The sequence below is a fragment of the Scomber scombrus genome, chromosome 1 (genome assembly GCF_963691925.1).
Source record: "Scomber scombrus chromosome 1, fScoSco1.1, whole genome shotgun sequence".
In the NCBI taxonomy this organism is placed as follows: domain Eukaryota; kingdom Metazoa; phylum Chordata; class Actinopteri; order Scombriformes; family Scombridae; genus Scomber; species Scomber scombrus.
The window spans coordinates 29765206-29789315 of NC_084970.1; the positions used below are offsets into that span (position 1 = coordinate 29765206).

General features: G+C 39.2%; 2 protein-coding genes across 4 annotated transcripts; one reads left to right on the top strand and one right to left on the bottom strand.

The window, feature by feature from the left end:
• The first annotated feature begins 1219 nt into the window (after positions 1 to 1219).
• On the top strand, positions 1220 to 6643 carry LOC133978196 (small ribosomal subunit protein eS17-like). Its single transcript, XM_062416572.1, has 5 exons — positions 1220 to 1352; positions 2683 to 2834; positions 5569 to 5674; positions 6035 to 6100; positions 6519 to 6643. The coding sequence occupies exons 1-5, from the start codon at positions 1350 to 1352 to the stop codon at positions 6594 to 6596; spliced, it is 405 nt and encodes a 134-aa protein (XP_062272556.1). The 5' UTR covers positions 1220 to 1349; the 3' UTR covers positions 6597 to 6643.
• A 3198-nt stretch (positions 6644 to 9841) lies between these two features.
• On the bottom strand, positions 9842 to 22350 carry cpeb1b (cytoplasmic polyadenylation element binding protein 1b). 3 transcript variants are annotated; one of them, XM_062416585.1, is made up of 12 exons: positions 22336 to 22350; positions 21892 to 22057; positions 18123 to 18362; positions 16470 to 16699; positions 15305 to 15557; positions 15045 to 15158; positions 14079 to 14183; positions 12561 to 12697; positions 11790 to 11988; positions 11123 to 11217; positions 10735 to 10815; positions 9842 to 9952 (listed from the first exon to the last, which is right to left on the bottom strand). In XM_062416585.1, exons 1-12 carry the CDS (start codon positions 22348 to 22350, stop codon positions 9842 to 9844), a joined length of 1746 nt encoding a protein of 581 aa, XP_062272569.1. The 3 variants fall into 3 exon arrangements, with proteins under 3 accessions (XP_062272569.1, XP_062272578.1, XP_062272586.1); XM_062416594.1 differs by having other exon boundaries at positions 18123 to 18344; positions 21886 to 22057; XM_062416602.1 differs by lacking the exons at positions 21892 to 22057; positions 22336 to 22350 and adding an exon at positions 18563 to 18721 and having other exon boundaries at positions 18123 to 18344.
• Between the last annotated feature and the right edge of the window lie 1760 nt (positions 22351 to 24110).

A 24110-nucleotide genomic window follows, 5' to 3' on the forward strand; every position in this document is an offset into this window, starting at 1 on the left:
AAAAAAAAAAAGAAAAAAAGGCAACAATTTGAAAAAGATGAGAAATTACACAACAAAGAATAAGAATATAAAGAATAAATAGAAATCATTTCTATGTGAAGAGAGCTGATTTTTTTTTTTTTTTAAATGTAGAAGACATTGGGAATGTGTAAATGTTCACAATATAAACATGTAATGTGCAAGTGTGAGGATACAAAGGATACAAATAATTGTGTCAATGTAACATGCTGTGTTAGATGTGATGGGTTCACACGAGCAATATAAGAGATAGATATATAGATCAATTTTTCAATATAATGTCTAATGTGATAATGTCATGGGTGGGATAGAGTCCATGTCGGGGGGGTTCAGGACCTTTTGACGAGGCCAGTCTGCTGCAGAAGAGAGGAATTTGCTCTTGTGGCGTAAGGTTTTGGTTTTGATACACATCAGCCTTCAAGACTGTAAATGTTGCAGATTTCCACTTGATGCGACTCAGACTGCTGAATGGGAGGAACACTTTTTGTCACATCTTACAGGTGCCTATTCTACCATTTTTTCTTGACTTTGTCAGTCAACTTGTTCCTAATGACTCAGTGTTTTCAGATTCAATTAGTGCTTTTTGACAGTACCAGTGTATTGGGGTCCTGGGGGAACCCAGTCAAAAGTACCCAATTGCACCTAAGCAGTTTTAATAGATGGAACTATACACTGAGTTCATGTTTGCCTATCACACTATCAGGGGGGGACAGAAACAGGCTTTGTGAAAAGATAGTGCTGGGGATAAAAACTGCAATTTGTTTTCGTTTCACACAATATACAAACTAACTGTAACTTTCCTAAAATAATAGGGGGGGAAAAGCTAATCATGTTTTTTTCAGATAGTATTAATCACATAACTAATACAACACAACATTTTGCTATTATGGTTACTTCTTTATTCTTGGGCTCCTCAGGGACCCCGGTTGATAGTCCTTGTATGTCAAATATGTTGAGAGGTTGGGGGTTAAAAGTAGGGGTTTTTGTTTGTTTCTTTGTTTTGGTTTGTTTTTTTACTCTAACCGTGGAGGCATTTATTTGCACAGCATTTGAATCAAAGACAAATTAATTTATAGTTAAAATGAATAGTCAGTATAAACAGGAGGAATAATTATAGCGAGGAAAACCTGTTTCAGTGTACATTTGGGCAGCTGATTGTTGTCTTAAAAATCAGTGAAACTGTCCTTTAACAGCTGGCCACCCCCGCTGCAGTTCTCTCCTCCTGCCGCCAGTGGGCGCTGCTGCCCGGCGCTGTGAGCCATCTCCGGCTGTAAATCTATAAACTTCCTGTATGAACCTCCGGTGCTTCTCTTCCACCGGTCCGATTCAACATGGTGGGTATCCCGAAAACACTTCACCTCAGCGTCCCTCACAATCCTGCTCAATCCTCACCGTGTGTGTGTTTATAAAGCGGCTCCGAGACCCGGCTGCTCCCCGGCGGCCCGGAGCTTTAATCCCGGCTGAGTTTTAAAGATAAAAACCTTAAAACTGTTTATATATAATACAGACCGGAGCTTCCTCAGTGAACACAACACAGCATGATATCACCTTAAAACATGATGTAAACAGGTTTATATCAGCCTCTGCTCTCTAAAGTTCACTCGACTTTTTATCTGACATCTACAAATTAATGCAGCATCTTTAAAAGTGACTATTTAAGTGTTATCAGTCGGTTTATTTACGCTTTCTATCGTGATACAGGTCTGAAGGTCCTTTAAAAAACAGTAATGGAACATTTCCTGTCTTTACTCAATAACTTGAAAGTACTGACAGAAACATTTTGTATTTAAGCAGATTATGTTTTTTAAATGTCTGAAAATGTCACTAATTGTTTTGTTTTCTGATCACAAACCTGTCATGTAGCGTAAACTGGTTTAACCAGTGTCGTTTTAATTCTTTAAAGCACTTCATTTGCATTATAATTGTAATAATTGGAAACGTTTTAAAAAGTCTCCATCCTGTGTTCACCTGCCTGTCTATCAGTGTTGTAGTTTAATTGAAGTGGGTTTATTTACGTTTTCTATGGTGGTGTGGGTCTGTAAGTCCTTTAGAAATCATAGTAATTGAAATTTAGGCCAAAAACCTTAAAGCATTGTCAGATAAAAGTTTGATTCAACATTTTGTCTTGAAGCACATTATCTTTTAGATGTCTGAAAATGTTGATAAATGCTTTGTTTTCTGGTCACAAACCAGTCATGTAGTCTAAACTGGTTTAACTGGTGTCTTTTTAATTCTTTATATTGAGTGATTACACTTAATTTGAGTTTTTAAAAAGTATGCTCTTAAATGTATGTTAGATAATTAGAAATGCACCATTTAAATCAGTATTAATTAGGCTCCTCGAGAGAAATTGGAGAACCTATGACTGTTTTGGTCATTGGTTCTATGTTCTTTCTGTAATAAAACATTTAAAAGTGAAAGGCTCATCAGATGGGGGTCCACAGTCTTATTATGTCCCAGCGTAGGGTTTCCTGATGTGGCAAAGGATCACATCAAGGACTGGATAAAAGTATAGTTCCACTTTGATCACTAATATAAAATCAAGTGTGATAAATATCAGCTAGATGACTTCCCTTGTGATTCTGTAAAGTGGCATTTTGCTGTATTTACCTGTTTTATGTGTGTGTGTGTGTGAATACTTAAATGTGTCTCTTCTCTCTTCAGGGACGCGTCAGGACCAAGACCGTAAAGAAGGCCGCCAGGGTCATCATTGAGAAGTACTACACACGGCTGGGAAATGACTTCCACACCAACAAGAGGGTGTGCGAGGAGATCGCCATCATCCCGAGCAAACCTCTGCGCAACAAGATCGCAGGGTGAGTGAGCGATATCTGCTTTTTCTGCTGTAGGAGGGAGAAGTGCATGAATTTGTTGTGATGGCTGGTTTTCTGTTGATTTGAGCGTCCATCGGTGTTAAAATGTTGTTGAAATGTGTGAAAATGTGTTGCACAGGATTTGATCACCTGTATGGAGGTGTAGTGTTTTTTGGACACCTTCAAAGTTTACCTTAAATTATATTTTGGCATGAAAATGCTCCTCAGTGTCTGTTCTCTAGGGTCATGTGGATCTTTAAGTAAACAGCTGAAGGCAATTTTTGGAATGATTTATGTCCTTTCTTTCATAACCTGGTTGAAGTATTTGTTTGATGATTGAGAATGCATAACAGCAAGTGGATAGTAAAAAAAAAAAAGATCCTCAATAGAAAGAATAAAGAACAATAAATAAGTACACAAGCAATAAGAAGACAATAGTATTCAAATATAGTGACATTATGTACAGGAGTAACAGCACTAGCGAGCACCAGTGATTGCCTATATATATCAGGTTTGAATCAAGTTGTCGCTGGATCTCAGTTTAATTCTCTGTGGGAAACAAGACTGAAGTAGATTGTTTGTTTTGGTTGAATTTGTCGTACTTTAGGAGAGCGTCAGGATATTAGTTATGGTCTTCTGACATGTTAATATAAACTAATACACTCATCAGTACATTAACTATCTCATGTAAAGGCCCCACTCATCTGCAACTGTACATGTGATGATGCTGTGACACACTCAGCTGTGAGGAAGGTTTTGTGGTCTGGTTTCATGGTTTAAAAAGAGGAGGAGGTCTTGAACGTCCCCTGATCCTGTTGGACTTGGTCTACATCAGGTGTGATGTTTGAGAGATTAATAGAGAGAGTGATGGTTGATACAGATGTGTAATATATCCTTGTGTTCGTTGGCTGCTGTGAATTCTTGGATTGGAAAGACTTTTAATTTGTACTAGAGCTGCATCGATTAGTCAATCAACAGAAAATTCATAAGCTACAATTAAAAAAAGTTTAAGCAATTTCTTTTAGCAGAAAAAGCTGAATTTACTGGTTCCAGCTTCCTAAATGTGAATATTTTCTGGTTTTCATACTCCTGTGATAATAAATGGATAATCTTTGGTGTTTAGAGGATGGTTGGACACAACAGGTTGTTGTTAAGAGTAACTATGGACTCTGCAGATGTGGGACAAACAATCTTCATAATTTAAAGACATTTTAGAGACCACACAAATCGATAAAAAGTAGTATTGAAGCATCTCCCATCAAACAATAGCTGCAATCGATCCTTTTTGCATCCAGAGCTGGAAAATATGACTCTTTGTATGGACTGGCTCACAGCCAATCAACGCAAGTGTAGTACTCATTTGGTATCTGTATCACTTGGATTGGTACTGGTATCATAATCAAAAGATGAGCAGTAAACTATCCGTTAACTGTTGTGCTCACGTCGCCTCCTTCATTTCGAGCTCTTCTGATCAGAGACGTACTGAACACACTCGGTGACAGCAGCCGTCTCTGTGCTGAGGCTTTTATATTCCTGCAGATTTTAGAGGAAGGAAACATCTCGCTGTGTTTTTTTTTTTTCGCTGTGACAGTTGTTTGTGTGTGTCAGCTGTCAACAGGAGACAGCGCTCCTTTTTTTTTGCTTTATCCCGGAGTGTTCAGGGTTGATGTCGAAATGAAGACACCATGTTAGTGTGTTTGTTGTTGAGTGGAAATTACTGCAGAGAAACTTCACAGTGAGTTCGACTGCTTCTGCTTCTGCTCTCGTTTTACTGCACTCAGTCGTTTGTGTTTGGATTGAAGGTTTTCTTTAAAAATGTGAACATCTACCAGACACTCAGTAAATCATTATTTTGTGCCACATTCATTTTTTTTTTTTACCAGTTTTTGGCTTGTCTAGAGCTGATTTCCCACCCTGATCTCACCATAGCTTCGTTTGAGTTCAGTCCTGTGTATAAATCAGTTCTTTTGAATTAAACAGTTGTATTTGCTTTAGTATTTCATTAGTTTTTTGGTGTTTTTTTTTTGTAAATGTGGCAAATGTAGAATATTAAACTGTGCAGACCATCAAATATGATGCGTGGTTACTAATGGAATATAATCAATTATATCTGGTTATACTGTGTAATTAAGCTTTCAGAGTCTTGGGGGGAAATCACAAAAATCCTGGATTGCGAAAGAAGTAAATAATAAATGTGTTTGTGTTGTGTAAAGCAGTAACACAATAACTCACACTGTAGCTGCAACAGACAGATGATTTATTACATTTTCTAATAAAATAATTCATTTAGTCCATGAATTGTCAGAAATGAAGGAAAATGTCCATCAAGAGGAATGCTAAAAAATGCTTTAAAACCTAATAATGAAGCACTCAAGTAAGGGCATAAAAGTAGCAGCAGCCACAAACCAAATGCTAGTAGATTTGCGTCACTCACCAGCAAAAAAAAACCCAAACCCCAATGGTAATCTGTTGTGTGGCTGTTAAAGTTTGAACATTAAGCAGCCCTTTGGACAAAAAAAAAGTTAATTTACACCTTGACTCAATTTATAATTATATGAAACAGAAAAGAAGTAGACTGTTTGTAATTGTGAGGCTAGAATCAGTTTGTTTACAATAACTATACATAGATATAGTGTACAGTCAAGAGTTTCTCCAGGGACTGTCCACTGTAAAAGTCTCCTTTGTGTTTAATTTGTTCTTTTTTCTATTTTTAAAAAAAATGTGTTTCATCACCCAGGTACGTGACACATCTGATGAAGCGTATCCAGCGCGGTCCAGTCAGAGGAATCTCCATCAAGCTGCAGGAGGAGGAGAGAGAGAGGAGGGACAACTATGTCCCAGAGGTCTGTTCACTCTTCACTTCCTGTCCCGTCTGTGTGAAGAAGCAGCAGATTTACTGCTGTTGCTTTGGTTGGAAAACTAAAATCCATCCTGCAGTTTTTATGTGTTTTGGTTGATTTGATATGTAGATTTTTGAGGATACAGTCAGTGTTAAGGACCTCATGTTTAACAACTAAGGCAACTAATGTTTTTATTATTTTATACTCTTTGCTACCAGAAGCAGATTTGTTGTGACGGACAAACAGTGATTGTTATTTTTTTAACTTGCTGGTTATAAATGTTAAAACTTCAGTGTCTGAAAGGTTGAAGATGGTTTAAACAGTTCAGACAACTCATGCATTGCTTTGTATTTCATCCTCTAGATTTCTGCTCTGGACCAGGAGCTCATCGAGGTGGATCCAGACACAAAGGAAATGCTCAAGATGCTGGTGAGTGTAATAATTAGCTTTTGTTCAGGACCAGAAGTTCCTCTATTGGCCACACGATTATGAAAATGTGTTATGCATTTCTGTATAGCAGAAGAGTTTTTGAGTTGTATTAGGAAGAAATGCATATGTGGTAACACTAATGGTGGCTGGTTCATTTAGGTCAGTTTGCACAGTACCAAAACTGTGTGTGTTAGAATATTTTCTCTATTGTGAAAAATATGGATTTAAACATGACTCCGTATCTGTTATCATGCTAAACTGTCAGCTATATTTATGTTAAAGGCTTTTGATGTTGATGGGGTTTGTCAAAGCAACTTTTCACTGTGCCTCACATAGAAATTAGTGATTTTTCATTTCTACCTAAATAATAAAGGGAAGAACTTCATGATACATGTTTAATACTTTCTTCCTCTCCTAGGACTTCGGTGGCCTTTCCAACCTTCAAGTCACTCAGCCAACTATTGGAATGAACTTCAAAACACCAAGAGGACTGTAGGATCATGTGTAATATGCCTCTTAATAAAGAGATGAAATTATGAAGAATGAGTCCCTTTTTTCTACTCATTAAGTGATGAATGATCCATCTGTCCTAAACAGGAAAATGAAAGTTAAGTTTTGTACAGCCTTATAAAACACAGACTATCAGACTGATGGAAGTTACCAGAATGACTCACAGTAATTTTGTTAAAGCTGGTATGGATTTACCATCTTGCTCAAACACACTTAGGAAGGCCAGAATTTCATTTTCAAGTCATGAAGTTGGCAATGCAGATGTTAGTGCTTCATGCTAGTTTAAAGGGTGGATATTCCTTTAATACAAATGCTGTGTTATATTTCATCCAGTCAGGTTTAGTCACATTAGTTGGCTGCTAAAAGACTAGTCATATTGCACACCTGCGGGATGGATTCATACAACTAACAATTTCTCACTCATTTTCATTAATTTGACATTTTCTTGATTATAAGTCATTTGGCCTTTAAAACATCAAAACATTGTTAAAAATGTCAAAGCCAAATGGTGATGTCTAGGCCCACAACCCAAACATAGTTTAAGTCTAAACATATTTACAGCTAAGAAGCTGGAAACTTGAACATTTCTTGGAATACTTCATGATCAGAATTAATTCTGTCAACTAATTTTTGCCACTTTATTGGATTCAAATAACCACCCAAAAACCTGGTTAGTTATGTTAAGCCCATGATCAAATATAAAAACAAGGTATAGCTTCCCAAAGGTTAAACAGGTTCACAATTTGTCAAGTTTGTCTTAAGTCTGGTGTCAAGATGAACAATGACATAAGTTTTTCCTGACAATCATCCTGTTCATACAGACATAAGATCTCTATGTACTCAATTTAGTGATGTTGGTCAACATCCAGTCCTTAATGTGCAAAAATGTATTTAAAAGTTTATCTGAAGCTAATTAAAAGCTTCAACCGTCCAAATGAGTCAAATCAAGTAGATATCTTTCAATGTTAAAGTCTTTAGTGCTGAAGTCCCTCTTTTTGTTAATATACTTCAACAGGGAAACAAAGGAGGAAATTTGATGCTAAAAAGACTGAAATGTGGCAGATATCCACTTGATATGACTTAACTCAGACTGCTGAAGCCTCATAAGCTTCAGTTTTGCACAAACTTATTTTGATCACTTGCATTGAAAGCTTAAAATAATAATAGCCAGTATGAACAGAGGGAATGATTACAAGGAGAAAAAAAATCTTTCGGTGTTCATTTGTTGTTCTGTTTTAAGACAGACTTAGAACATTGTGAACCTGTCCTTGATGATCTTTGTCCCATCTGTGGGCTATAAGAAGCTTAGTATTACATGCTAGTGTTGTACTGTATACAAGTCATGCACTTTGTCTCTGGAGGAGCTTTGTTGAATCTAAGAAAATAACTTTACATCACTTGAGTCATCTCAACATCTCGGTTACAAATGTAATCACCATAGCTCAGTTTGACAGATGTGGGCATTTATCAGACCAGGAAGCTGCACCACAGATCGAAGGCACTTTATAATAACTGACTCTTACATTTACCAGAGTATAGTATCAGGTTGAGGCTTGAAGTACCTGCTGACAATCCTATTTTAAGATGTATTCCTTTAGCATAAAATACACATAGAAAATGTTATACATTTTGACTTTACAGGTTCCTTTGTAGCCCCCAAAAAAACCTCTTAGAAACACTGTGCTGTGTATTTCTCCTAATGACTTTTAAACATTGTCAGTGTATGTGACACATGCTGATATGTAAACTCACCCATCTGTGTAGAAAAACACTTTTAAAACATTCCCAACTTACACTATAAAACTGAGAAGTACTTTAAGGATTGGACTAAACAAATCACAGAACATCCAGACAGTAATATCCAATAAGAGTCAAGACATGGCAGGTAATGCTTAAACACCTTTATTGTGCCCAATCTGAACATACTCCACAACTGTAAGTAGCAGCAAACTTGGCAGACCACAATGAGGTAGACTTTCAAAACTCTAAAAAGCAGCTGGGCTAAGGGACAACAAGCTCAGCATGACAAACCTAATGGATAAAGAAAAGACATTTGTCTTTGGCACACAGCTTATATGCATTTATGTCCAACTGGAACAGGAAGGCAAAATGGGCTAAGAAAGCGTGGAATCATTACTGGGGTCTACTCAAGCATCTGGATAGATTATTTTATCAGCAAAGTGGAAGTTCTTACATTCAACAGGAAACAAGCAGCTGTTGTAACATAGGCGTGTCCCCCTGCTGATGTACAAAAGTGATTAAAAACCACTGCCACCTCTCCAAAGTGCAAATTAAAAAAGTGCAAAAAATCAAACTATGTACAATCAAAACATGAATGATCACTCTACTCTCGTCTCAACGGGATCCATCAGTTGATTGAAAAATGATGGATAAACCAGTTGAAGCAGTATCCAGCACTATTTTGTTACTCACATCTAATGTAACTGGACAAACAAAGTCAGTTAAAGTAGTACTTCCAACATTTGTGCCCATTTAATTGAAATTTGGGAGGGCAAATAAAAAATAAAAAAAACCAAAACAGCCACAGAAAAATGTATGAGGAAAAGAAAAAAAGTAAAAAGGGGGATTTTCCCATAACAGCCACCTGGTAGAATTCTGTTCAAAATTTTCATGTCATGACTTAAAACCGTTTGTGTACAAATTAGTAAAAAACTGCGTAAAAATGTCTGAAATGCGACTGGTTAAATGAAGCCCAACATTCAACTCCCAAAAGTAAGAAACACCAGTTGGCTTGCACAGGAAAAACAGATGCCAACTGGGGGTAGAGGGGAGGAGGGGGGAAAAAAAAATAAAAGTTTAAAGGCACTGTATGGCATTTGCCAATGAACGGCAATGAGACTTGCGTGATTGCTCTTCACTATGCAACACAAAAAAGAAAAAGAAAAAAAAAGGCATTTTCATCCACTTCTTAACCTTAGGCTGACTCCCATCTCTCTGTCTGGCCACAAGTCTTGGAAAATGCATAAGTGTGAAGGGTCCCTTGTCTCTCCCAACAAGGTCACTGTGCATAGTGCCACTGTGAACAACAGCAAAAATGTAGCAAGTGCAAAAGTGAACATTTTCTACAGTGATATCCCCAGTGCCTGGTAGAGTGCCATGGTACCCTCGTGATGAGGGACGTCTGGCACACGTGCTCTCTATGGCGGGCAGCCTCGCCCCGTACAGAGGGGCTCTTCCTCTGGCCCTTCAGTGTGTTCGGATCCGTCTGCTTTAGCTAGAATCCCTGTTCTTCTGGTTGCGCATGAGGGGCCGGTGGTTGCTCAAGATGTCCATGGAGTGCTGCCAGTGCCAGCAAGAGCGGCAGTAGTACTTGAAGCAGGCCTGGATGTTAACAGACATCAGCTCAGTGTATTGCAGGCTATCATAACTGTTTGACACTTCACATGAATTTCCAAAATCATGACGGATAATTCTTAACAAGTGTTGCATATTTTTATGACACTGCTTTAAATTATTTGATGTGGAAAGCAACATAGCTACAAAGAGTCCAAAAGTGTCCTCTCAATAAATGTATCAGACTGTAATGTCAGTACTAATCTAACTGCACAGAAACAAAACTTGCACACAACTATTGCAAATATTTTTGTTAAAAAGGTGAACAAGGAAGAAAGACTCAACTGTGTTGGATTTTTAAAGATTTCAACTAATCTGCTGGGAACAATTGTATAACCAATCACAACAATGGGCAAAACTACAAACAGATCTGTGCTGTAATAACCAGAACTATCCCTTAATGACCCCCAGCTGATTCATTAAAATCTGTATTAAGTTCAAGTTCTCCTATGAAGCACTTTGAATAGACGGATGTCTGAAATGTGCTTTACAAGTAAACCTGCCTCACCTAAACCTCTCATTAAAGCTTTCTATTTTAAGATGACAGAGGACTGGAGATAAAATATTAACGAGGAGTCCTTCGAAGTACTGAGGCAGCAATGCTTTTGGGGATTTGACCACACCTGCTTCCAAAAACACCTACTAGTCTTGTTCCTGCACCTAAACTATATATATCTGCAGTGTAACAAATATGCATCAAAAATCATTCGCCCTGTAAGCTCCACTTCAATCAGAACAAAAGAAGTGGTGAACCAGGAGGTGGCACTCACCTGGTCTCTGCAGAAGAAAGGCCCGGGTTGACGAAGGCAAACTTGACACATGGAGTCTTCCAGGTACGGGTCAATCTGGACCTGAGAGACGAGGCAAAACCATGCGGCTCAATTTACAAAGCTTTCGCTGCTTAAAATGAGAGGCTGCTGATTGTAGCACTGTATAGTAAAATAAAATCTGTTTTATAACTATATAATAATTGATAGACGCTAGTGCTCAGAGCGTTCATGCTGCAACCAGTTTTTTTTATATCCTGTTTACATATTAAACTGATTTATAGCTATACATCTTGATTTTCCAGTTAACATACATATAAACTTGAATGCAGTCACTCCACAGCAGCAGCAACATCAATGTACACAAACTAATAGCTGAATAACTTCTTACCTTCTTTGTAAACTTGGGGGTTTTGATCTCCACAAATGCTGCACATACAGCCTTTAAGTAACTGCGCTGATTGTTGAAAGTGACACGTCCAGAGCCTACGCGGAAGAATAAAAAGTTATATAAAATTATACTGTGGAGGCAATTAATTTGGGATTAGACTGGCATAAAAACAAATAGTCTGCAGAGTAGGTTTATATAAAAACTAAATGCTACCTCCATTTTACTGCCCAGTTATCAGTTTCCTAAATGGTCAACACCTTCAAAATGATGCAAACTGTCTATGACTTAATGACCAATTACAGCTGGACATGAATTGAATTAGTCTGAAATTTTGCTGTTAAAAATAAGTAGGAATACTGGCTCAGTCACATTTATGAGCAGAGGCTTCCATTTCTATTTCACATTAAAAAAAACAATGCTGCACACAAAGGAACCCATCAGCTGAAGAGGCATCTGTAACCATTATGAAAGTTTGACATTTTGCCACAAATCTACAGCAGTCTGAGAAACACAACTGGACCAGTTATACTGTAAACGTACAACTGACACCTCTTCATAAATGTTGACTTTAGTCGCTGACAATGTCTACAAAACAGAATATTTTGTTTATAGCATGATTCACTGCAAGAAGCACAAAAGCCCACCCACTCAACACCCACCAACTTACCTATGGGGTACTTGTGCTTGTCAGTGTCGATGCCAGCGTACATGACTCCTCCAAACAGGTCGTTCATGATGCTGGCCAACGCTTCAGCATTCAGCATGCCATGCAGTGCGCCAACAAACACTGTTTTGCTGGGGTCCAAACGCTGAGCCGGACAGCGCACATAGTTACTGTCAGAGATCACCCAGGGGATCACCTGAACCTGGAGCAGAGGAGGACAAGAGACATGTTAACTAGGCTTGAGAGTAGAGCTGGATAGGATTTGAAATTCTTTGATACTAGTGCCAATACAATGCTGAGTTTCAGTGCAATGTGTTGAGGTTATAAAATATGTTTTCTACAGAATTTATTTCTTCCATTAAATACAAGAGTTCTCAGTTGTTAAATGCTATAAAGAAATTGATCTGAAAGTCTAAAACTGGCAAAAAAGGAATATAAAATCAAACAATTTGATCAGAGAATATAAAAACAAAGACCATGAATCTGATAAGACCCTTGGTGCAGGTTTCACTGCTTGAATGTTTGGTGTCTGTAGCACAGAATATCAAACATGTATTGGAAGTTTGATTATTCAGACCTAGCAATAATTATAAAAACGGTACATGCATGCGTGTTACATATTTCATTATACCTTAAGGCGTTTTTAATATTTTGGGGTGGACAAACTACTTAAGCAAGGCTAGATGTTGATTGCGTTATTGTAAATAGTATATATTAATCTGACAACTATACTGTAGCACACAATCAAGCCTCATACTTTCAGTTTCTACTCACATCCTTGCATCTCATTCTGCGGCTGGACATCTTGAAGTAGTACTCTCTGTTATCCTCGGGGTGAAACGGGTCCTGTGAGCAGGCATGGAGCAACGCCCGCACGGACTTCTCATTCTCAAACACCAGGTAAACGTAGCCTACAAACACACAGAACAATACTTTAGGATGTAGAAGCATGGCAGCCCCCAAAGTATGTGTCCATTTATTCAGCCAAAATGTATTTGATCAGTGTTAAAGGACCAGTGTGTAAGACTTAGTGACATCTAGGAGGAACTGACTTGGCAGAAATGGGATGTAATATTAATAAGTATGTTTTAATTAATGTATAATCCCATGAAAATAGAAAAAGTGTTTTCATTACCTCAGAATGAGCTCTTTATATCTACATAGGGAGCGGGTCCTCTTCCAAAGAGGCCGCCATGTTTCTACCATAGGCCATAATCGATTAACTAAACACTGCCTCTAGGGAGTAGGGAGGGTTTTTTACGATTTTCTTGGCCACCACAGTTTCTACATGCTTGGGAAGAGAGTTGGAGGGATCCAGTTGGTTGCAATCTGCATCCTCACTGCCAGATGCCACTAAATCTTACACTGATCCTTAATGCAGCCACTACAGCTTAGCCCAATTACAAAAAAAGACCATAAATGCAATCAAGTGTTAAGTTAAACAAATTTGCCAGCTGTAAGAGGCCTGAGAATGAGCTGAGTGTTTTAAGGCAACTGAGATACAGAAACAGCTTGTGCCAACATTAGTCTCAACATAATAAAGAAAATACCTGAACTGATAATCAAACCAAGCAAAAATGCCAAACATTTGCTGGTATCAGCTTCAATTGATTGATAATGGAAATAAATAGTTGCGGTTCTAGACAGATATTCACTGTAATGTCCATGCGTAAAATTGTGTAGCAAGTGGAAATATCTCAAATCATGAAGGAATTTGCCAGATAGGAACCTGTAGTAGTGAAAACCAGAGTCACAAGTAGTACCTCAAACATGATACAGGATATTTAACAGCCTTTTAATATTACTAGTCAGTGTTTCCCCCTATAATTGTAGGCCTTTGAGAAGCCCTGCCAGAACATAAGACTTTTTGAAATGCCAAAAACATCATCAAATGTCCATTCAGGAAATTGATAGCATTTGGGATCCTCAGCAGTGCTATTCCAAAACATGAGTCGACCTCTGTGTCGCTACCTGGGAAACTCTTTGTAACGTAGCACCTTTAATATATGGGCAGCTACCGGAGTAACCTGCCTACCATGTGAGAGCAGGCTGAGCCAAAACAGTCAACCCAGGGGAAAATCTGCTAGTGAACTAAAATCATCACAACTAGTCAGTCAGCCAAACCCATTTATCATCATTTTAAGATTAGTGTTACATTTACGCCCAGTTTCACCACACAAAGTAGTTCTAAAAAGGCCTGACAGTAAAACTCACCACCGTGCCATGTGTTCGCCACAGTGCCACCCTAAAAACCGTGAAGAAATAAAGTATAGCCTACCAGCTTATTGTTACCTTTGGCCACATTACCTTTGGGAGGACAGCGAGGGTGCTTTCCATCCTTACCCGGCCACTCCACAGTCAGAGGGCCATAACCGCTGAAGGTGTTGATCAGGCCAGCTGAAATAAAACAATGAGGCAGTTAAGTTGGGGTGATGACAAAAGAAAAAAAATGAATGAACTAGTTTGTGAGCAGGAATAAGTGTTGTTGTGGGAAGCTTAAAAATACTCATGCTGCTATTAGACACATTTATTTCAATATTCAAAGCAACAAGCCAAAATAAAACATTTTTAGTAAGTAGCTAGTTCTGTTTTTTTATTTAAGGTTGAATATGTTGGTTAAAGTTTAAGGATTTTTGCCTCTAAAAAAAAAAGAAAATCTGTCCGTCTCTACATTATAAATAGATTGCCTTTATTCATTTATATTATTGTGCAAAATTCAGGTAATAGTCTATGCTGATTGTTGAACCCATCATGTAATCAAGTGAGGGAATAAGACATTGAATATACTGCTTGTAGACCACTAAATGACAGATTTACCTGTTGACACCTTGTCAGATTCATTCTGAGGTGGTATCAACAATTTGTGACCAGTGACTTTAAACCATTTAAACTATTTTTGAACAATTCCTGCTAACATTACATCCCCACTTCTCACCGTTACTTTAGTCCTCTACAGTGTGGATTGTGGAAGCATAGATTTAAGCACGGCTGCTCATCCATTTCACTGCGTTAAACACAATTTAACACTTTTTAAAATTGTATCCAAGTGTCTTTATATAGCCATGTTGCTTTTATATTCCGTCTTGATGCTTTTTATGTTTTATGTAAAGCACTTTGAGCCTGAATTTATAGGCAAGGCAAGTTTATTTGTATCGCACATTTCAACAAGGCAATTCAAAGGCATCTAATAAAAAGCATCTCAAAAGAGCAGGTCTGGCTGTGTGAAATGAAAGCAGACATGTTCACAGCAGCTTTTACCTTCTGTGATGTCCCAGGGCACGCCACCAAGAAAGACCTTGCAGGAGTACAGAGGATCCTTGTTGTTTCTGGGAGGCAGCTGGCCGCTCCAGGTGAACGAGGCCTCATTCACAGCTGAAAGGTGAAGCCAAAATTCAGAGGTCACTCATGTCTAAAGCCATCACAGCTACCATGTTCACTGTAAAAGCTGAGTGATTAGACTATTAAAAAAAGGTTAATTCAGTGATAATTAGAGATGTAAAGTCTTTTTTTAAACGTACCTGCAGCCTGTCTGTGCAGGCGGGCTTCCCTCTCAATGCTGAATGTATCATCAGACTGGTCAAGCATGTCCGCACCAGGCCATGGGGAGGCAGAACGCCAGCGACGGGAAAGGGCTGAGGAGGGGCTGGCACTGGGTGGGGGGGTCAAAGGAGAACTGGTGTCCTGGGAGTCCAGACGGGAGCCCAGTCGCAGCAAATCCTTCTGCATGTTTGATGCAAGATAAGGCAGGGGAGGGGAAATCCGCAAAGTCGACTGGAGGAAAAAACATGTCCAGACAATTGACCAATAATGGAGACAGACATTGATAGACTTAATATAAAAACATGTGTGAAGTTTCAATCATGAATTTGAATATTCTCAAATAAAAAAACAGCATGAACAAATAAAGGCCAGGCGCCACTGAGGGAGTAGCTACAACGACTCAATAGTAAATTCAGCAATTACACATTTCCTCACCACTAATTCAATCACTACAACAGGAGTCATGTCAGGTTATGTCGTACTCAATCTGCTGCTCAGTTTCTAGCAATAGAATAAAATTGAATAGGGTGAATAAAGTATTTTTATTTTTCCTTTTCCTTTTTTGATTGGTGTTAAACAATTGTCAATGAAACTCAAACTTCCTGCAGATACGGGTTATGCTCTTAGAGCAGCTGAAAGGCTTTTAAAAAGGTGAAAGTGTGTGCAGGAAGCAGTGCATTTCAGTTTGAACAAGATTTTTGTTTAAACAGAATTTAAGGGCAACAGAGTCAAGTAAGAAAATAAGTGAACTAGTGGAATTAGTTCTGTGAAAATATACACTGTCCTGAAAATGAATTTAAGACCACAGCAAAACGCTGAAGTTTGCATCAACAGAAAACAGCACTGACAGCAAACTGAAACTGGAGCCAATCAAACAAAAACACACATTTTTAATATATTAAACTATTAAGGAAAATAGGAAAGGCCAGTCCCTTAATTTGTTTCTGTTTGAAGGTCTTGTTCTACTGTGTACAGTTGCTGTAAATATAAAGACTTCAGTCACTATTTGACAGAATCAACAGGTCACCTGTCAACATTGTGACCTTGCGGTCCAATCTTAGGTCATTAGGGGCAAGTAAGTTGGGGAATATTTGTCTCCAACACATGAAACTGAAGTTACAGAACAAGTATGATGTGCAATACCAGCATGTCACAGAGGTGGTCCGAGCCAGAGCTGAAGCCGCTGGTCTCTGAGTCTTCAGGACTGCTGGAGCGCGAGTCCAGAAAGGAGCTAGAGTCCAGTCGGTTTGCCATGCGAGCCATGCCAGGGAACTTCTCCAGGAAGTCAGCAGTCATACTCATGGAATCGGGGGGCAGGTAGCCTGGGGGCTTCCCAAGGATACTGCTGAAGGGACTGTTCAGGATACCTAGCACTGGGAGAAATAAGACAAGTTAGAGCATGTGCAGTCATATCGAGTTGACTCATGAATGTTTCTGTGCAAGTAGTCATGGCGGTGTAACCTCTTGGCTTGTTTAAACGTGGTCCGTTTTGTAAGCGGATGAGATGATGAAAATGAGATGTGTGCTGAATCTACAGAGCCATATCGATTTCTCGGCAGGTTTGCTGCATTGCCAATTCAGGTTCCTAAAATTTGTATCTTTCGCTGCCCTCTGAAGGGATACGTTTGGCAAGCGGAAGAGCAAACTAAAGAAAACTGGGTTTGTGTGCTGAATTTAAGATCCATATTGATTTGTAACACCTGAAAGACAGGAGTGTAGAAGAAGGTCCTTGACTGGCTGCTAAGAGAAATCCAAAATGCATAAGTTGATCATCAAAGCTTCTTAAAATGTTACATTTTATCATACGTAACCTGACTGCTGTTAATTTGGATTGCTATGTCAGAGGCTAAATTTAAAAATGCCTCTCGCAAAATTTCTGGGGAGCAGTTCATCTGTCACCTTTTCTAAACAAAGTCTGTTAACGGCTAAGCAGCAATTCTTTAAGTATTAACCAGCGTCTTCCTTCCTTTTGATAACCTAGTGAGTCAGCTAGCAACTGTGATAGATATGTACTGTGTGGCCTGTAACACTGTACTCAACATGAGGCTCTAGGGGGATTATTCAGCTGTAGGCCGCATTCAAAGCTCTGTCCCACTTTGTTGCAGGCCCAGTTTAGAAAGCTCTAAATGAAGTTATGCCGGGTCGGTTTAGACATGCAGCGATAAAACTACAGCACTACAAATGGGTCAGGACAAATGGGACACCATTGTAGTGGTACAACCTCCCTAAGGACATGATTGTCTCAACTGATAGCCCAAATGTGAGCATTTACATCATTTTAGTTCACCCATATTAATCAGCTATTTGGGATTGTTAGTCTACTTTTCTGGTTTGTGTTCTACCCCCAATCATGCTGAAAAATACCAACATCTTGGCAACAACCAGTGTGATCAACAGGTAATATTGTTAAATATTAAGAATAATCTCTTCACTTCATTACAGCAAATCCACAGGGGGCCTAGTGAGGTTCGAGAGGAAAAATGGAGCCTCACTGGATTGTTTTGTGCCTTCTAGATTGCTAGAGATGCAGCAAAGCAAAAGTGCCACATCATCCTCCCTAGTGACGCTACAGCCTGTTCCAACGCACAGAAACACTGCTGTTAATAACCAACCATGACATTTCAGTAAAAATGACCGCCACACAAATAAAAAGACAACCTATGAGACTTAAATATCTGATATCCGAATAAACGGGGTCACAGGGAGAGCTAACAAACTCCACCATACTGGTATAAAGGCAGGAGGTTTGCCGTGATTCCTAAACAGATGCAGGTAAAATGAGAGGGTGGTACTTACTGGAGGGTGAGCTAGTCTGAACCTGGGAGGGAGAAGTGTGTGTATCCGTCTCCTGGCTGCTCCAGGGTCTGTCCCAGCCGGACAAACGGAGAGACTGGAGGCCCAGGCCCAGGTCTGTGACACCCGGCGGGCCCCTGGATGACTGCATGTCCTGGGAGCCAGGCATGCCACCACAGTTGGGGAAGAGCATCCTCCTGCTGCCCACCGCAGCCAGCTCCGACTCTGTTCGGTCCGAGATCCAGTTCAGAAATGTAGAAAAAGAGGAGAGAGAAAGTGTTAGACTGCCACAAGGAACTCAGTTGTTAACAGGCGAATGCGTTAAATAACAAAAAGGGCAGGGAGAGATTAGTCATACAAACTGTTTCTGTAAAAGAGACATCTCATTAAAAACTTCCCTCATCCTCACATCTCCCCCTACCCTGGTTGACGGGGGAGCTAACCTGCTGCCTCTGTGCCCGGTGCAACTGCCATGCATCTCCGTCCGCATCACTGACCCACCTAGCAGCATGTGACATGGCTGCTGATGCACTCGCACACCCCTGCTAATGACATCAGCTTTCCCCCACCTCCCTGCTTCCTTGCCTAACAACTGTGTAATGAAAAATTCCTGTCGGAGCTATTGGCTTGTTGATAGAAGTACTCCCCTCTGTGGTAGGCACAGCACGTCTGTCGGTGAAGACAGCCGCTGCCGCTGCCACTGTTACTGCTGCTTACACTGTGTCTAGCCTTGTTTCCTGAGCGAGCTGACGGAGAGGCAGCAGGAGGGAGGGGGAGGCGAGGGGCAGAGCTACAGCAGCATGGGGGGGAGGCAGCATGGGAGATGAGAGTGACTCAGCATACTTGAACTCAAAGTATTTCAGACTTGAGGATGTTCGATAACCAACAGAACTGAATTCAAATCATTCTCATTGATCAGTGTAGATTTTTTGCACACAAAACACGTTAAAAATTTTTTTTTTTTAAAAAGCTGGCAGAGCCTCGCTGTAACAGAGGCAGCTGACCGATCAGATGTTGAGGACGGAGCGATTTGCACCGCCAGCTCCTCCCTTCCCTCTCCAGGCCTGGAAAGCTTCCAACTGCCAGCTACAGCCCTGATTCAGCAACACCAAGCTGGGGTGGATGGAGCAATGAGGGGGGTGGTGTGCAGAGAAGCCACACCAGGAGTTTAGCTCAGTTTGCTTCAAGATCCAATTTACTTTTGTTTCACTTATGCAGCTATACCAAACAAATGCTCTGCAACTCTTATATCAAACCGTATCATCATAACTTGTACATGCAAGTAGAAGATAAGATAGAGGGACAAGTGCAGGCATGCCTTCAGAAAATCATCAATTCAAGGAAAGGAAGCAGGCTCTGTGCTGAGCTTAAATCTTGGCAAATCTCACTCTTGGGACAAAAAAAACACTTAGAAGTGCTGCAATGCAGCATGAATCAGCTGCTGGCACTCGAATGACAAGGTGAAGGAGGTTTAACAGATGGCAATTATAGAAAATAATTTGTCTACTTTCTGCATACAAAAGGCAGAAATTTGTCCTTAGCTGGCATGTACAAAAATCCAGACAGGACATGTTTAAGAAAAAACAGTAGAAGCTGCATTAAAAATTAGCGCCAGGTGATCGACAGTGAGGACTGAATCAGAGTTAAATAAATATATATAAAGTGCTGTGTGCTGAGGTAAAAGGCTGGCTTCAAAAAGTGGCTGCCCTTACTGATTAAGACATTTTATAGCAACAGCGACAAACTTTTTAGGTATAGGGAAGTCTGTACCTTTGCAGAGGGCGATTTAAGGGATGGCTACAGTCATTTAAGATTTTGTCACTTAAGTGATGAACTGCTTTGCCAAGGAGAGCGGACAGTTGGGTTTGTTTGCAGTCTGTAATTGTACTGCCAAGTTTACCCACTCTGGAAAACTTTTCCTTGCTTTTGACACTTAGGTGCTCAAACCAGGACATAAGGTTAAAAATGAGTATACTTTCAATTAGGAATTGGTATACTCTGAAGTGCATTAGCTGCACATCAAAGTGACATTGTTTATGCAGCAGGGAGAGTTTAACGCTGCAATCTGGGATTTTTATAAATGCTTTCTACATAATCTAAACACTCCTCAGGTATTTAAAAGGAGCTCACTTGCTCCACCTCCTGGTCCTTGGCCAATTCTGGCTGTGAAAGTGAAAGGTCGTCTTTCTTTGGCAGGGAGGCATCTCTTTACCTTGCCAAAAAAATAAATAAATCCACCCATAAACACCAACGCTGACATTGTAGCTTTCAGTTCTGGGTCTTTTTATGTTTGCTGTCTAAATGCGAAGCTAAAACTGAAACGCAAACCACAAGATGACGAGTATTCAACATAAGACTCAGGGCCTCACTACCATGGAGGACACAGAGGTCATGTCCTGTTTGTTTCTGGGATTTTGCAGCTTTGAGGGAGCTGGGGGAGTTTATATTTGCATGCAGTTTAAAGATTACACAGAGGGTGTTACACAGGCTGCAGTATTTTAAGACTGATGAAGACAGTGTTGAAATGTTTGCAATATTAAACTAAAATCCCTCTGCTCCAGTCAGTATTTTAAGACCTTTAGTGCTCGTTACTGATGATTAGTACATCGCTGAAAAGTTAACCGCCAACAATTATGATAATCAGCTAATACTAATAAAATATGCCCGACACTTTTCAGCATATCAAAAAGGTTTTTCAGCTGTTCAATAGATAAAACCAGTGATTTGAAGATGTCATATGGAGCAAATTACATTTTTCCACAGACACAATAAATCAACCATATAACAAAAAAATCCTCAGTTGCAGTCCTACATTTGGTTACCTCTAGGCCAACAACAAACAAACAAGCAGAGGGTTATTCCAGGCAGTAAATTTAGACCTTCATGTGAGGAAATGAAATCACAAGACTAGTCAGCTAACTGAACAAATACATAGTTATGTTAAATATGAAAAGTCCAAATAATTAAGACAGTTTTACAGACTTTTGGGGTCTGAGAAGGGTAGGAATGGCTGTGGAGATACTGACTCATCACCATGTAGTATTTCTACAATCCCAGCTGGCCCTTACCAGATTGAGTCAAGCATTTATGCCTCAGCAGTTTGGAGGACAGATTCACAATTTTTTCCAGTTCTGTCTCAACAGTCAGGTGCCCAAATTACTGAAAGGGGTTTTCCACACTGTAATCATTCCTCCGGTTCATACTGGCTGTTAAAAGTTCCCTTTCAAAATGTCCTTTCAGTATAAGTGATGAGGGCCAAAATCCACAGTGTGTGCATGCAGTCATTTTTATATAAACATACATTTATTGGATTATCTAAAGCTTATATAAGGCTTTGGCAGTCTAAATTAGTCAAATCAAATAGAAATCTGCCACATTTACAGTCTTTTTAGCATCAAATTCCCTCTTTGTGTTTCCCTGTTGAGCTGCTCTGGAAGTATAGTAACAAAAAGAGGCACTTTGGCAAGATATCCATTAAATTTGACCAATTTGGACAGCTGTAGCTTTAAATTAGCTTCAGATAAACTTAATACAATTTTGCACAGGAGAAGGACTGGATTTTAGGTCTCCCCATCACTTACATTGTAAGTGCATTATAAAATGATTTTCTAATGATCAGTATGAACAGGAGTAATGATTATGGAAAGAAAAAAGCTATTTCTATGTTCATTTGAGCATCTGACTGTTTTCACAGACTCTTTTCTTGTTTTTTTTTTGTGCTTTTTTTGGATGCACCTGCTGCAGACTGAGATAAATGAGACTTTACCACACAGCAGGTCAGACCTCCCCTTGGCATTATTGGGTGTGGTGCACACACCGGTGAAGTCCACCACGTTGCCCAGCATGTTGTTAATCCTGCGGAAGACGTCTGCGTTGCTGCAAGTGGACAGGGCCGGAGACTCGGGGTCAGGGCTCTCCGGCCTGCGGGGATCGTTTCTCTGCAGGAGGCAGTCAGAAATACAAATATTATTACTGCGTTAATGCTAAAAACTTAAATGTAAAGTTAGCGTACTTGTGACATGGTTAAACCCGTGTCACCCGTGTTTTTGAGGTACTTTTAGAAGTTATTATAGGTTGGCATTCAAGTTCCAGGCTCAATTTTTGAAAAGAAATACACGTCGTGTTAGTTTCGGAGGCACAAAAGGTCAAATTATAATGTTGTACTTCGCACAGAAATAATTAAAATTCACCGTTTTGAGTCACTTTTTTCACTCACCAGAGAAAACGCCATGATGTGGACTGACAGCTTATGAGAAATGCAACAATAATAACTACCGTCTGCAATAAAAGGTCATATTTATGAAGTCTGCTAGCCAGCTAATTAGTCTCAATTTAGTGAACGTGTGCTCAACTAATTACTGTGCCTCGAGGGCCTCCGTCTGTTCACGCGCTCCACATCAAAGAGCACACCGCAACAAGAAAAACCCCACGTGTCAAAATAAATGTAAATACTTCAATATTGCACTTATATGGTCTGTCAGTAGAGTGTATCATTATTATCATCATAAAAAAATATTTAAAGTATCCAAATATGACACACCCATTGTATTTAGGGATATGCTCAACACTGCTTCAATTGAATAGATGCACAACAATAGAATTAATTGAATACAGTATCACACAATATAAATAAAACACTTTATTGTTATCAAGGTTATAATAATAAAACAATATTAATTTTATTTGTATAGCAACTTTTTCAACTTGCTCAAAGTGCTTTTACAACAAAAAAAATACATAAAATGAACATAAAAAACATGGAAATACACATAAGATTTGAAATCAAAACTACTTGTTATCATCACTAAACATAAAGTGAAAATACAATACTTCTTTCACTTGTGTACCTCAGTGTTGGTAATTTAAGAATGAATCAGCAAAAAAAACAAAAAAAAAACAGGAGTACCGGTCTGTAAATTAGCACCTATGTATCTGAAGCCATAAGTATAACAAGAATTTAAACATTTGGTGTAAAATTAACATTAGCTCATCTGGCTATTCATTAAAACACACGTCACGACAACACTGACAGTCCTCCAAATAATAAAATACAACACAAAAAATTTAAGAAAACATCTTTAAAAAAGATTAAAATCCAATTTCAAAGCTATTTTATGAATTTTCAAGGATCAATAGTGGGAAGGTTCAAATTCATCACAACACATCCCACCCTAATGTGTGTGTCATCTTACAGTTGTGGTTTCTTATTGATTACTGTCAACACCAGTATCATGTTTGTGTATTACTGGCCTTCATCATTTTATTCAAGTTGTATTTATTGAGTTTAACTGAGCTTTCTTTTACAGGAACACCCTGATCACAACTAAAAAGCTCTTCCATGAAAACTTATGAGCATATATCTCCTTTAAAGTGAAAGTTTTTTCCCCATGTTTGTACTCCATTGTTCAAAAAGAAGAGGAAATGGAAGTTAAATTACCCGGTGTGGACACGTCACCATCGACCTGCCCTTTACAATGATTATATGAGCTTCTTCCTTCCATCAGACCCCGTTGTAATGGGGTCATTCTTCTGTTTCCAAGGCCCAACACAGTCAGCAGTCTTTTAAACTCTCCACCTCATGTGTCGCCTCTGCAGTTACAAGTCAGTAAAGGTTGTCCACACTATGCAAATCCTCCAACGGCTGCTGTTGCTTAAGCTGACACAGTTACAAGGCAATTTAATCATGCATGCAGTGATAAAATGGTCTTTATCTCACCAAAATATATATAAAAGCAGCACGAGGACATGTAACATATGGTACAAATATGGTAACAGAAACACAACTGGAGTATAAAACACATTACAGTTAATACTTAATGACTAAATCATAAAATGAACTTCTGTGGAGTAAGATTAGTACACTCAGCTGACGTCTCTTTCCCTGATGGTGACAAACCGTTAAGACAGTTCAGACTTTGAGAGATAAGGATGAAAAGCTGTCATTCAAATGTTGAGGTTCAAAGATGCTCCAGGGTTCAGATAGTCTGGGAC